General features: G+C 50.8%; 1 protein-coding gene across 3 annotated transcripts; it reads left to right on the top strand.

Moving 5' to 3' along the window:
* The first annotated feature begins 2067 nt into the window (after nt 1-2067).
* Nucleotides 2068-13892, top strand: kctd20 (potassium channel tetramerization domain containing 20). Of its 3 annotated transcripts, none has more exons than XM_018746820.2 (8): nt 2068-2862; nt 8501-8586; nt 8719-8872; nt 10154-10256; nt 10375-10495; nt 10602-10799; nt 11851-11961; nt 12772-13892. In XM_018746820.2, the coding sequence occupies exons 1-8, from the start codon at nt 2645-2647 to the stop codon at nt 13065-13067; spliced, it is 1287 nt and encodes a 428-aa protein (XP_018602336.2). In that variant the 5' UTR covers nt 2068-2644; the 3' UTR covers nt 13068-13892. The 3 variants fall into 3 exon arrangements, with proteins under 3 accessions (XP_018602336.2, XP_018602335.2, XP_029101913.1); XM_018746819.2 differs by having other exon boundaries at nt 8713-8872; XM_029246080.1 differs by having other exon boundaries at nt 8688-8872.
* Nucleotides 13893-15073: the final 1181 nt, after the last annotated feature.

Below are 15073 nucleotides of genomic sequence, written 5' to 3'. Positions count from 1 at the left end.
TGGAAATAAGAACCTTTCTCAATGACCTTTGACTGCTGAAGGTATGCTTGGACATCTTCATGTGGGACTATCTCTCTTGCACTGGCACTGCCTACAGGACCAGGACTGAACACGGACCATGGACTGCAGCCCTTCTGGACTTTGACAGCCAGTAAAACACTTTGCTTATTTGGATGCAGACCCAGCAGAATATGTACTCTAAGACATTTTTCAGGATGCAGGACAGAAATGTTTTTTCTGTCCAGGCTTGGGATGGGTCTTTTCTTCACAATTATAGGCAGTTCTACAGTCAATCCTGTAGATCACCTGGGGTCATTTCAGGTGGCCATGTATTCAATGTATTTTTATAGAGCTCTCTTCTTACACAGTGACACAGAGCACTTGAACACAGGCATAAGGCAAAGAAACAAATACATCAGACAAGGAAACAAACTACAGAACTAGTGTAAAACATTATCAATGCTTTTATAAAGCTATAAGTATGTCTACTGGCCATGGAGGAAAGGAACAAAAACTCTCAACTGAAAGTCAAGGAAGAAAAAAACCTCTGGGGGTCCAAGTGCCACTGGCTGCCCACCCCTCCTGGGCATTCTAGCTTCAATAGGACTTCTAAGTCAGATTACAGGTAAGAAATGAGACAGCAGGTGGCACAGTGGTGGAAGAACCTAGCTCTAGTACCTCTAGATCAAGGTATTTACCCTGACCTGACACAGTAAAAATGATCCAGCTGAGTAAATGGCTTAAATCATTGTAAGCAGCTTTGTGTACAAACGTCACACAAGTGGCCTTCGACTGAGGGGTCAGATAAATTAACTAATAATAAAATCCTTTAGACTCTGTGATATCAGAGCCAAATACAGCAGGCACTGTGGTGTACAACTGATACGGGTTCACACACCATAATTAAAGACATCAAGTTAATGGAAGGACATTACGGGATCTTCTCTGTACTGGCTCATCTCACTGTCAAATTCCTGCATTTGCTGCTCTTCTCTGTACAGAAAGTTCTTGGAAAATCACTCTTGTCTTTTCTGCGGAAAAAAAAACCCCAACAGACCCCACCTTCCTGGCCTGGAAGAATGGTTTGTTTTGGAGCAGACTGTGAGCCGCGACTCATGTGTACAGCGGACCGGGGGGAGTGGGAACTGCTAATGACAGCCGGTGTTTCAGAAACAATGGCTGCGCTCTGAAATGGTCGAGGTTCCCAGCGCACATTCTGAACATAGTTTTACGCTGAGCAACAGCGTACAGCATTCAGGGGTAGGCCTCCGTCGAGCTTTCGTACCCCTGCCTGGGAGGAACCAGGGTAACAGCCGAATACGAAACATAGCAAATTCGTCCTCATTTAAAGAAAAGCACAGTGGCTCGTATGTCCATGAGTCCCCAGGGACTCCTGTAAAAATAGGCCTGAAACGGTGTTATCGTGAAACGTGAGCAGCAACGCCCCTGCGCAAATGTTTTCCTCGCCTAGGAGCTGGACAAAAAAATCTACGTACACCTACAATGGACCTTTTTGTTTGTTCTAAGAGCCTAGTTAGTGTGTGTTGAGTGAAGCCTTTCTCCCATCACCAGTGTCACTGTGAGACTTCAATGCGTGCCATGAGTTCATTACATGGGCTGTTGAATTGCTGTTATTTCAATAAATTAGTCGGGTACATGATTTATCCGAGACACAGCGGAACACCAAATATATCTTAACCTGGACAGTTATAATTTAACGCAGGTCGCCTACATAATGTAGTACATTAGATGATGAGGCATAATCATCTGAAAGGCTGATCATATACAGTAATTAATTTGTTGTTCACCGATTCGTCACACCTACGAGGACATGAAACAAGTTCGAGCTGATTCAAGATGGGCAAAATTCAGTGACCGCTAATATTCAGAGTAGGAAACTGGCACTTGAGTGGAAGGCGCACAACTTCTCCGGAGTGTGGAACTGCTGTGGCAGAATACGAGCGCAAAGTGGAAATGCTGTAGCATTGGAGCCTGTACCGTGTTTTACGCAAGTGCGGCACGTCGATCGCGGAACTGCGTCAGCGAGGAGACTTTTATTTTGAAAAGAGAAAGAAAGTGAGAGGCGCGTTTCGGACGCCGCACCGCGCCGCGCCGCTCAAACAAGGAAGGAGGTGAAAGAAGTGCGTTTCTCTCGGGCTGGGAAGCGGCTCCCGGGGGGAACGACGGCAAAAACGGAGACGATGGGAAGATGGGAAAGGCGGTGCGCCGTTTTCAGACGTTCCGAACGTTCTCCTCCCGTGATGCTCTTTGCTCCATTTTAAAGGCGCGGGCGGGGGAGGGGGGGTCAAGACTGACAGAGACACTCATAGGAAAGAAGGGGAGGACACACGAGTGCTGCTGCGGACAGGATTATATGGGACGGAAAGGCTGCTACATTGTATATTCCTCTTCATAACGTCGCCGTGGAACATCATCATGTCCTGTCATCTAATGTAACACACGAGTGGTGTCGCTCTTTGCACCAGTTAGTTGAGGCTGTTGTTGAGGGGGGGGGGATAAGTAGACACACACACGGAGTAATTTCTTGAAGAACAGGAGGGCAACAACCGGACTGTCCCTCCCTCCTTCACACACACAGCGCTGTAGCCCCCCTGCGCGCGCGGGGGCGGTCCGTACGCCGCGGATGCGACTCCAGGAGACTTTTAGTGTGAAAAGCGCAGCTTCTGCGCTCTGCGTCTGCGGGCAGCGGCGCCGCGTCTCGAGACCGCCCCGCGCGCGCACGGACGCCGACGCGAAGCGCTCTCCGTCCAGGGCGGAGCGCAGAAGAGGAGCTCGGCGCGAGCAGGTGCCACCTGTTTGCCCATCATGCGCTGAGCGGCCCGGCGGGAGCATGAAGCGGAGGTGAGCGCTGGACGGAGGAGGAGGAGGAGGAGGAGGAGGAGGAGGCCGGCGTCGACGTCGCGGGTGGTCCGCGGGCGAGCGAGCGAGCGGAAAAGATGACGAACGAACCTCCGTCCGTTTGATACAGTCGGTGTGTCTGATTGCTGTGTGTGTGTGTGTGTGTGTGTGTGTGTGTGTGACGGCCGAGGATACGTCTCCGAGAGTGTGAGTGTGTGTGTCGTCGTCTGTATGAATCCCTCCGACCGTCCATGATGATCAGTCCCGCAGGAATAACGACAGCTGCTATGTTATTAATATTAATGATCCATTGATTGGATTGGTTCGGCGCTGGGGGGCGGAAGGAATCTGTGTAAACGGAGCAGTAGTTCGACTGCCGTTGGGATCGGTAGAGTTCTACCTGTGAATCGATCCACCTGACCGTCCGGCGAGGGAAGGAGCGAAAGGAAGGTGGGATTTCCTTCTGTCTGGGGTCCCTGTGTACGTACGTTATGATTATGCGCTTCCGCGGCGCGTGGCCAAGTTCACGTGGGACGTCTCGCGCCGCGATCTTCTTCCCGTCACCTCCAGCAGATGAATCAGAGGAGAGAAATGTGGACGTTCTTGCCGAACTGGAAGCGGGGGAGGGGCCGGGGCCGGATGCCTTTACCTGTAGCCCTGTGTCGGGGGGGTTCGGTATTGGTTGAGACGGTACCTTCTTATGAGTGTGGTCTAAGTGTAACAAGAGTGTGTGATTCTTTCAAAGCAGGGTGAGCGAGTAATAAGTGTGGCACTTGTCACGTTGACCGCCCACCGCAGAGGAGCACATCGTTGCGACTGATCATCATCACCATGGCGACCGCTGCGTCTTTCGCTACCTGCTCGAACACCTGTGGCAAGTTCGGCGGGCGACGCGCCGGCCGCAGAGAGTTCCCGGCGGACCTTTTGGCGAGGGTTCCGCCTCCGTCCGTCCTTTCGCCCCTCGCTGGATATAACGGATGGATGCGGCCGTTCCCGGCCCGGGCGGCAGGGTGTCCGACTCCTCGGGTTTCGGTCCGGTCTCCTGTCTTGATCGCGCCGGACTCCGTCCCGAACGCGACTCGGAGCTGCGGCGTTCTCGCTCTTTATGGTGTGATGGGTGCAGATGAGAACTGCAGCGAGAGAACTGTCATGTTTCATAATAGTCGGAATGATACGTAGCATCGCTGAAAGCAGCTTCTCAAAGCGCTTCGCGGTAAAGACGAAAGGAAAGAAGAGAACAAAGCAACAATAATGAGGAGAATTCCAGCAGGTGCATTGATGGGAGATCTTAAAAAGGACGCCAGTGTCCAGAGCGGGAGATTTCCTCATATTTTTGGGAAGGAAATTCCATTGTAATTGTAGAGATGAGTAACTTTGTGAATAAGTAGAACTTCAGGAATGGGTTGGACCGAGGCCCAGCGGGAGCTGAGTTCCGCAGTCCTGCTTCCATGACCTCCGACGCTCACGTGCAACCCGGCCGTCCGGTTTCACCGCCGCCGACCTCGGTTTGAGGTTTTCTCCGCACCTTTGTCTTGAGCTTTTTTAAGCAATGAAAACACGGCAATGACGGTCCCTAGGGGTCGAGACAATCTGTGGCGGAGGAAACGAAATGAGTTCCCCTGCTCAGCCAGTAGGTTGCAAATATAGGAGCGTGGGACCGCCTTCGTTCAACTCGCTTCCGCGATGTTTGCGGCTTGTGTTTCACAGTCCTCGCATATCTGGGGGATGGATCCGAATAGCACTTTGTGGAGGCTGCGTTTTTATTTCCGGTAGTTTAAAATTAGTTTTAATTTAGCAGAAATGGACATTTCAAAGTTTTCCTAAGCGTACAGCTGCAAAGTTGACAAAGCCCAAGAGTTTTACGCAACGTAACCCACGTAAGCTGAGGGTCTTCCTGTGACTTGGTGGTAAAAGTGATGTCGGAGTTACGAACGGATGTCCGGCTGCAGCTGTGTTAGTAAGAGGGAGCCGGTCGACTTTTCTGGGACCTACCTGTCTGCACGTCGGTTTGCTGTAATCGCCCCCGGTATTAGGGGGTGTTCCAGTGAAGGGTGCGCTCTTCACGCTTTATTCCGACATGCTAACGGCGCTTTCAGGGAACGTTGGACATGCGTGGTGTCAAGCAGTCATTGCCGTGATGGATGTGTTTGAAACACACCCGTGTGTGTGTGTGTGTGTGTGTGAGAGAGACTCAAGACCGCAGAGGTGGCAGTGTGAGTGAGCGAGTCACTGTTTGGCATGAGCGCAGCCCCTTTTCCCCGGTCCCCTCCATTACCCGAATGGCACCGGGATTTCTGGGATGCGTGTGAGCCTGACCGTGTATCCGGTGGTCCGCCTCTTGTGTGCCGTCACCCCGATCTAAGGCATCACGGGTATCCGGCCTTGCGGTGCTGCGGTCGGTTTTCCCAGGGGAGGCCTGTTTACAGTTGTTACTCAGTTTTACTGCCATGTAATGGCGTACCCTGCGTTACTTTGTCCGCTTACCTTTGCTACAATTACTTTGTGGAGTAAACTAAGCGGCCTGGACACGAACTGTCATTATGTACATTTTGCCGGATTCAAACCTTCCCGTGTGAGTCGCTTGAGGACAAGGGAGAGGGAGAGTTGCCGTAATAGAACAGGCCACAGCGCTACCCGGTGCGGACCCCTCCTGTCCCACACCTGACCCGCGCCGTGACAGTCGGACGTTGTCGATTCTGGCACTGTGACTAAGAGAAGCAGTAGGTGGCGTCGTCATTAAATGTGAAGGGCCTGGGTTCGGATCCTGCCTCCTACTGCGGTACCCTGGATCGTGGTACTTGCCCTACATTGATACAGTAAATGCTGCCCAGCTGTGCGAATGGGTAAATCGCAGCAAGTGTGTTAGTGTGCAAACCTCGCAGTGGCACGTGGCCTCGGGCAAAGGTGTCCGAAGAAATGAATAAATGCAGCAGATACGGGTGTCCAGTGGATGTGTTCTGAATGCGTTCTGCTTGAAAAGGGGGCCGTGTGTCTGGTTCAGAGCAGAGCGTGACTCGCGATCACCGTTTATTCCTCCTCTTCATGAGCACATGGCTCTTGCTGGTGTCCGCTGAGAGGTGCCACGGCAGCCGTCGGTGCGGAACGCCGCTTTAATTCCATCTGAAAGCTGGACGTTTCTCGCCAGCAGGTTGCATCTACACATCGTGCGCTGGAGGAGCGTCGAGGCCGTAATTACATCCGTGTCCGTGAAACGTGTCCCCGTCGTTACGCTCTGAACTGAGCGAGACGTGTTTACGTGTCCAGGTCATGAGGTGTGGAGCTGAGCTCCATCTAGACAGCCAGGTGACTTCCCTCCCCCCTGGGATGTTCTTCTCAATGCTTGATGGCCTGGAGCCTGGGGACCAAGAGTACGGTGCCTCCATCGTGATTCTTTTATTCGGGACCGATGCAGAAAATAAATGTGAAAAGATGGCAGCAGTTTGGGGACTTTCACAGTCCTCAGAGAAATATTGTTCTTGCTTACGATGGTGCTCTTGATAACACCTGTGAAAATGGCTGTTGAATTGGGCTTAACAAAAGGGTGCAATTCAATTCACCTTTTTTAATAAACACTTTAATTTTATTTTGAATTGCTTGCTAGTTAGCCAATTCTGGCCATTTTATATATATATAGGCATATGCTATACCATGACAGTCTGAGGATGCACAGAGGGGTGAGAGCTCTAGCTGTGACAAGGGTTACTCCGATTATACCATGGTTGCAGTTAAGGTTGCTCAAGTTAAATGAGCGGCTAGTGAACCACTAACTGCTCTAACCGTTGCTAGATGGCAGCTCACATATTGAAGTAGTAAGATGTTAATTCGTTCTCTACGGTTCGTGGATTGATTTAGCGAGGCCGGTCGAGAGGCGTCGGGCGTCGTGCCAGAGAAAGCAAATGCCGATGTTTCCCCGAAAGGATGTTAAATCCAGTAACAAAAAGCACGGCAGAGCAGAAGCAAAATATCGGCTTCTGCCAGAGAGCGACAGTTGCTTTTCTTCAGTACTCTTTACCATGTTTCTGCTGACAGTGAGGAAAAATTGGCGTCACTGTTACTTCATTATTGAACAGAAGGTCCAATTAATAGAACCGAAAAGTGTCCACAATACCGGAGCAATAAGGATGATGCCCATCGATTTATTATAAATAACACTGGCAGACGGCGGACGTTTTCTTGGCCCGTTTGCGCCCAGCTGAACCACAGCGTTCCACCAACTCGCGTTTTAAAATCATAAGAGTTACAGCCAGGATTCAGCCCCGAGACCCTGTGCTCCTGCTGGGGATGGATCCTGTAACTCTCCGCTTCAGCTGGGCTCCATCCTACAGCCTTTGGCTCTTCGCACCCTTTGCCGCAGCTGAGATTTGACCCCATGACCCCTGTCTGCCCATCCTCTTGCCACTTTGCAGTGCTGGTGAAGGTGATGGAGGTCCTGGGAGGGAAAGTCCTCGTGGACTCTCTTCGGTACTCCAAAAAACCCCACGGTCTCGCTCGTCTCGTGAGCGTTTTCTAGCTCTGTATCCTTCGCCGTGTCAACTCCGCTGGTGACTACCCTTCTCGAACCCCTACGCGGACCTCAGCGCACTGCCTCCCCGCTGAAAAAGCAGCAAGTGTGTGAATGAAAACACCCCTGTGCTCATTCCTGGAATTTTGCTGTGGTGGAGTGCGGCGGGTAGGTGGTTTCCATCCCCTCTCGTGGCCCCAGCGGCAAACATGTGCAAACATGTCTGTATGGATCTAGATGGTGGCGGAGCAGTGAGCGTAAAGAGCTGCGTTTGTGCCCAAAAAGATGGGATGGGTGAAAAAAGGTGAGAACCCCACAAGGGGAACTGCTGCACACAGTCGCTTAGCCCACATCGTTGAGAAGTTTCAAGGGCTGTTCTCTAACTCCTGTGCCCCCTACTGTCCTGTGGCAAGAATGCAGCACTTGCTGGGAAGCGTCGAGGAGGTAAGGCGGTCGCTGCTTTTGCTCTTCTAACCGGAAACAAAAGGGTTAGTGAAACTGTCCGGGTACCGTCCGGCGATGTCGCTCATCAGGGGCGTGACCCTTCCGAACAAACCGTCCAATCATATTGGAGACTGGCAGTCAAAATTAGCATCAAACATTCCTTAGAAAAATATGCAAAGCAAGTCAACACAGAAACCTCAAGTGCGACTTTTCTTCAGCGCAAACAGGCGGTTTGTAGACCCAACCAAGACCGTGGAGCACGTTCAGCAGAAACGCGTTGGGCGTTGAGGCTCAATACGGCCTTTCGCTGCGAAAGAGGTGTGCGTTTGTGTTTCGTACGTGACTCGCCGCGATTCAATCACTTGTGGAAAGTTGAGCTTTATCGCAGGTCTGGGATGAAATCTGCAATACAGACGTGCGTTTGCGGGGTGGAATCGCTCAACAGTCTGTGTCGAGTAGGAGTCTGGGGAAATGACGCTGTTGTCATTATTGTTAATAAAAAATGAGATTTTACAGGACCTACTCGGTGAAGAAACCAAGGCGAGTCTTTATTAGTAGCCATCTGTTTACTGTGATTTCATGTTTAGTGACTTCGGAGGGTTTCGCACAAAATGGGCTAAAAACACACTTTCGGCTCCTCCTGGGCTCATCGACGTCGAAGAGTCGCAGTACTGTGACCCCTCCCTGTCTGAACAGGTCCCGGAGCTGTGGTACCAACGGTGAGCTTCAGGGGGCGTTCTCGCGTGACTCCGACAAGAGGAGGCAGGAGGAAAGGCGACCGAGTGAGTGCGTTCGTCTCTCGTGCCCCAACGCATTAGACCCTCTGTCAGGTCCTCTGGCACCTTCTGTTGAACCCAGTCTCTTCCTGTCCCTGTTACCCCAGTCCTGTTCAGTGTCTGTTTCCTCAGCCACAGGTGCCTTCAGGGGCTCCAAGATGAGCGGGACCCCGCAGAGGGAGGTGGAGCCAGTTGGCGGGGCCCAGTGCAAGGTCACCCTCGTGGTCGACGGAACCCACTTCGTGGTGGACCCAGCGGCTTTCATCGCCCACCCTGACACCATGCTGGGACGGTACGGTGTTGGTTTGAATAGGCGTGTTTACAGGGGCAGGACCAACAGCAGGGATCGTGGTTAGTGCATCTTAATTTTCCCTGAGTTTGAGTACTTTGAGTACTGCTCAAGGTTTGAGTACTTCCCATATATTTGCATTTAAGGATGTGATGTTTCCTGAGATTCCTTAGAGAGAAAAATACAGTCGTGGCCAAAAATACTGAGTTGACCCTGTTGAGCGTGTTGTGTGAGGGTGACTTCGAGGTCATCTGTGTGGCAGTTGATCAAAAGGTGTTCTCCACCAGTTCTCTACCATTCCAACAAGGTGACCACATCCAGGGAGGTTGGCTCCAGTGCCGTGGAGCTCAGCCTTCCCAATAACATTTCGTACAGTGGACGAAAGAACATCGAGGTCTCTGAAGGTGGACTGAAGGTAGCCCTGGGACTGGCCATGCTTGGCTCCAGACGCATCTCACCCTCCCAGAAAATTCTTTGGTTTTCTTTCTTCTCGCCACGCTCGTAGTGGTTCACGCTGGGGCATAAAGCAGGAGAATGAGTCTTCTCTTCTGTTCGAACTGCTCCAATGAGTGTTGTGCCCCCCCATTAATCGCACAAGAATTATTTCAAATTCCTTCTGGAAAGTGCGGCACGGTGGCACAGCGAGTAGCGCAGCTGTCTCGCAGCGCCTGGGTGGTGCGAGAGAACGTGGGTTTGATCCCCGCTCAGTCTGTGTGGAGTTTGCATGTTATCCCTGTGTCTGCTCTGGTTTCCTCCCACAGTCCAAAGACATGCTCTTCAGGTCCTCCGTAGTGTATGAGTGACAGAGAGAGTGTGTGTGTTCTACTGATGTATGGATGAGTGACCCATTGTAAGAAGTGTGTCTAGCAGTGTAAGTCACCACGGTGAATAAGGCGTGTGGGGCTAGTAACACTACGTAGTATCCGTTGTAAATTGCTTTGGACAAAAGCGCCTAAGTGAATAAATGTAAGTGCTAATGATATTGTCTGAGGCATTTTAGGATTTCCTGAAGAACAAGCTGAGATTTGGTAAATTAATCAGCCTTTTTATGCTGTTCCTCCACAAACCAAAGAAATTAATGTTTGGACAGCAAAAGATTTATTTATTTTTTTTTTTAATTGTCATCTGGAAGAAATGTTGAATTATTTGAAAGATATTAACAGGTGTCAGTATTTTTCTCCATGACTGTAGCAGTGATTTCACACATCGAACATAGTTGACACGGTAGATAAATGCTAATGGGTGGAAAGAACCGTCCCGAGTGAACTGTTGTCGTGGATACAGGATGTTTGGAGCGGCCCGTCAGCACAGCATCACGCGGCCCAACGGGAAAGGGGAATACGAGCTGGCTGAAGGCATCAGTGCCGCCATCTTCCAGGTCATCCTGGTCAGTGAGGGGTGTCGTTACTACTGGTCCTCGTTTCGTACACTTTCCGCTTAAACGCCGAGTTGGGTCTTTGGTTCCGTGTCCGGTGGCTGCCCTCATGCACCCGTTTGCCGTTCAGGACTTCTACAAGACGGGCGTGCTGCGGTGCCCGGACGGCGTGTCCGTGGCCGAGCTGCGCGAAGCGTGCGACTACCTCTGCATCAACTTTGACCACAGCACGGTGCGGTGTCGTGACCTCAGTAAGTGCCGTCACGCGCCACCTTACCCCGCTTGTAACGCGTGTTCCGGTACAGTTGGTAGGAACCGCGGTCGTGTTCGGTCACGTGCCACCTGCCCCTTCCCCAGGTGCCCTGCTGCATGAGTTGTCCAATGACGGGGCGCGCCGGCAGTTCGAGGTCTTCCTGGAGGATCTCGTGGTGCCAGCCATGGTGTCCAGCGCCCAGGAGGGAGAGCGAGAGTGCCACATCGTGGTGCTGACCGATGACGACACGGTGGACTGGGACCGGGAACACCCGCCGCCCATGGGGGAGGAGTACTCCCAGAGTAAGGCTCCGCCCACTGCCTTTCGGTGCCAGTTCATTGTGCCGGGGTCCGTGGTGTTGAAGATGAAAGCCTTACGAGGAGTGTTGCCGAAGTGAGGCTCCGCCCACTCCCCGATACAGTTCGCTACCCCCTGTAGACTGTCCTCCCCCTGTCCGGTGCTGCTGTGGTCTAAGCCGCCCGGGCGACAACGCACGGGATAACGGTGCGGCGTTGCCACGGCAACGGGGCTGCCGGCCATCAGCGGTATTGGTGGGCTGGCCGAGGGCACTGGTGGCACTTTTAAATGGTGTCCTGAGCGGTGGCCCCGACAGCAGCTTTGGAACTGCTTTTACTTTCTATTCCAGCCAGTTGAGATAAATGAGAAAACAAAAAATGTACATGTGACGTTCGAGTGGGCAGGAAATTTACTGGATATTTTCTTTACTTCAGTAGCCCATTTCTATGTGCAGTCAGTCACGTCCAGCTGTGGCTTGTGTGGGCTGCTTCCCCCCCCACTTCCCCCAGAAAGCCGGTAGCAGCTTTAACCACTACGCTGCCTTTGGACCCAAAGGTTGTTGGTTTGAATTCCACCTCCAGCTGTACCACCCTTGAGCAAGGTATTTAACCTAAATTGCTCCAGTAAAAAAAAAAAAAAACCCAGCTGTTATAAGGGAGTAAATAGTTATAAGCTACTTTGGAGGAAAGTGTCAGCTGAACGACTAAGTTCGGAACCCGTGCGTTACCATCAAATGTTAATCTGTGGGTTGTTTACTGCAAACTTCTGCCCCCGGTGCAAATTGTGAGGATTGTATACATTTCAGCTTAAGTAAAATACCATAGTAGAAAACCACACCTGCGGTCACTACGAGTCAAATTCGACTCGATGCCACTTACCCCACCTGTACCCTGGTACGCTCCGTTTAGTCCGTCGATTCTGTTCTGCCACACGTCTGGCGGAACCTGTGTGACGTGAGCCCGTTGACCTGAACCCAGCCTGGTCTCCATGCGCACCCTGGTGCTCCTCTCACCATCACGTTGGTTCACTCTGAGCCCGTTCTGTCCCCATGTACAGTTCTGTACAGCACCAAACTGTACCGCTTCTTCAAGTACATCGAGAACCGCGATGTGGCCAAAGCACTGCTCAAGGAGAGGGGTCTCAAGAACATCCGCATTGGCATCGAAGGTGAGGCTCGCTGCTCGTGTCTCCTTCGGCATCGCTACAGGAATCGGGTCTGTGTGGTTGCGCCATAATCGTTTTCGTATTTTTAGAGGGTCTTGTGAATGATGTTGCGCTCATCTGTCAATTAACCATATATAGAGGATAACGGGACAGGCAGTGGCGTTATATTTCTTATGTGGCCTAATTAAATAATGCGTGAGAATACCGGCTCTTCAACTTCGGAACACAGTTACAAACTTTCTCTAGTTTATATTCATGGTATTTTACTCACTTGTGTTTGGGAAAAACTTCCCAGTTTGAGAAATTTGTTCGTAACTCCAAAATAACCTTGACCGCTGCGTCACACTCGATAAAAGGTTGATAAAGTCACTTGATTCATTTTGCCTGTTAGGGTCTTTGAAAACCTTGACTATAGCTGTAAATAAACACACACACACGTCTTTATAGTATTTTAGTGTTAACTTCCTTAATATTATTCACCAGCAACACACGGATGTGAGATGTAAACACTGTGGAAGTGAGTTAAACGAAGGCGGTTTTGCAATAATGTTCTCTCTGGGTGTCTTTTTTTTACTGCCATTCATCGACACGGATCAAGAAGAGAAACTGAATTAAAAATAAAATGGAAAATGTCAGTTTTTGTAAGATGAACAATTGTAATTTGACTTGACAGTACAATCTGTTGAAGGTTTTTCCTGCAATCCCATCTTTGTGGTAAAGTAGTCACATCATCATTGTTCCTGTTCAGAGGTCAGGCCCAGGCAGGATGACCTTTTGCTCAAGCTTTATTCTTCTCCGGTGCCCATTTCCCAGGATACCCCACCTGTAAGGAAAAGGTCAAGCGTCGGCCCGGAGGGAGGTCAGAGGTCATCTACAACTATGTGCAACGGCCGTTCATCCAACTGTCCTGGGAGAAGGAAGAGGGCAAGAGCCGGCACGTGGACTTCCAGTGCGTCCGCAGCAAGAGCGTGCCCAACCTGGCCGGGGCCGGGGAGGGCGTGGTCAGGGGTGGCTCTGTCCCCACCCCGCAGGTTGATGAGCTTGACCGCCTCAATGGCCCCACCCACCGGCTATCCATCCTGCCGACGAGGACCCCAAACGAAAGCTGAGGGGCAGCCGTCGCCCCTCGTCCGCCACCACCAGCTTACGTCCGGAATGAGTCGGCGCTGATTCCTGGGTCTCCTGCAACCTGGACCATGTCGGTGTCCATCTGCCACCCTCTTCCTTGCATGATGGATGCATCACAGAGGCCTTGGCTCGAGAGGGATCGTACAGAGCGCGCCTTTGTTCCCTTCCTGTTGTAGGACATCCCATTGCCTTGTTCAACCTGTGATGTTGAGGGCTGCATGCTGGGTGTTCTGATGGTGCCAGGAGTGGGATCCATGGGCTTTCTTTGTGTTTTGGGGTGGACATTGAGGTGATATTGCTGGGAGGGAGCCATGTGACAGTCTGCTGTGATGGGAGATGCCACCGACCAATGAGGTAACAGGTCTGTTAGACATGGCAGGAGAGGTGGAGTAATTTTGAAAAAGTTGGGTGTCCCTAAGGGGCGGGATTTGCAGGGAGACATACGGCCCCCTTCTTTCTCAACTGATTACAAGCTTCGGGAGTGGGGGGGATGCTGTGTGTGTTCCAGGGTGCTCAGCTGAAATCCCACATATCTCACTCACCCTGGTCATTCTCTGCATGAACAGTGATGCCGTTTCTTCACCGTTGGCTGTCCTGCCATCATCACTGGGGGTTTGTATCTTTCCGGAATGTATGGACAAGCTCTTCCTTTACATGGTTTTTCTTTAATTTTCTTAATGACGGTGGATGATGGAGGAGGGTTTCAGGTGTATAATTATATTTTGAGTGGTTTGTGTAGAAACGCTGCACCGTTCGAAAACATTGTCATTTAAAAGTATTGAAGAAATAAATGTGCACAGATCTGATAACTGCCTGTTTACTCAATGTTATGTAAAGAATAGTTTCCTCTGCTGCATGTTTTGTGAAAGAACTCATTGAAATAGGCACAATTCTTGACAGTACAGGTGGTCCCCAATTTTTTTTTTCCTCCTTCCCCGGGCAAGCGATAGGCGGAGCGATACTCTTGTAATGCTGGGCAGTGTCAGCGATCCGCATCACACAGAAGTATTTTCAACTTATATTTTTGCAGAATGTAACCTCATAAATCAAGAACCACCTGTGCAATAGTCAGAAGACAGGACTGTGTACTGCCACCTAGCGGTCAGTAGGGGGGCATTACAGCCTTGTGCTCATTCATAGTCAAGGCAGCAGGTCCTAGACCTGTAGGAGCTCAGAGCAGAGCTCTAACTTTTGCAGCTAAGTCACAATGAAAGCTTAGATGTCCCACATTTTTTAATAGGTTAGCGGTTGTGTAAAAATAGGCAAAAAATAATTTTTAGAAATCTTTATACACCCATGACTACATGGTCCCCCACAGCTCCAGTATTGTCAGATTTGTAGATGACAATGGTGCTACGTCTGATCACCGACGACGATAGGATGCCCTACAGAGAAGAGGTGCGCACTCTGACTCACTGGTGTCAGAAAAGCAACCTCTTGCTCAACATCAAAAAGACCAAGGAGCTTATAGTGGACTTCAGGAGACAGGACAGGGGGCACACTCCCATCACCATCAACAGGATGCCAGTGGAGTGGGTCAACAGCTTCAAGTTTCTCTGTGTCCATATCACTGAGGACCTCACATGGTCCACTCCCACTGAGGCAATAGTGAAGAAAGCTCAGCAGTGCCTCTTCCTCAGACAGCTGAGAAAGTTTGGTATGAGCCCCCACGTCCTCAAATCATTCTGCATCCTGACTGGCTGCATCACCGCCCTCAACTGCAAAGCTCTGCAGAGAGCGGTGTGGACAGCAAGATCATTAGAGACCCTGGCCATACGAGCCATGGACTGCTCTCGCTGCTGCCATCAGCTGGTTAAACCGTAATAAGGCCACCACACGCACAACCCACCTTACCTCTCGTGTACTGCACTTTTATTCTACTACGTATGTGCATGTTTGTTTATGCACTAAAGATTAATTTCATTTCATCATACTTCATGGAGACAATGTATTTGCAGTCATTTTGAAAAAATTTCTAATGCTGATT

The sequence above is a fragment of the Scleropages formosus genome, chromosome 2, assembly GCF_900964775.1.
Source record: "Scleropages formosus chromosome 2, fSclFor1.1, whole genome shotgun sequence".
Taxonomy (NCBI): Eukaryota; Metazoa; Chordata; class Actinopteri; order Osteoglossiformes; family Osteoglossidae; genus Scleropages; species Scleropages formosus.
The sequence above is the reverse complement of the archived record's forward strand: the minus strand, read 5'-3'. Positions and strand labels throughout refer to the sequence as shown.

Coding starts and splice junctions, on each gene's coding strand:
- kctd20 (XM_018746819.2), top strand. CDS start 2,645: ATGCGACTCCAGGAGACTTTTAGTGTGAAAAGCGCAGCTTCTGCGCTC. Junction 8,587..8,712: donor GCAGGAGGAAAGGCGACCGA/GTGAGTGCGTTC, acceptor CTGTTTCCTCAG/CCACAGGTGCCTTCAGGGGC. Junction 11,962..12,771: donor CATCCGCATTGGCATCGAAG/GTGAGGCTCGCT, acceptor CCCATTTCCCAG/GATACCCCACCTGTAAGGAA.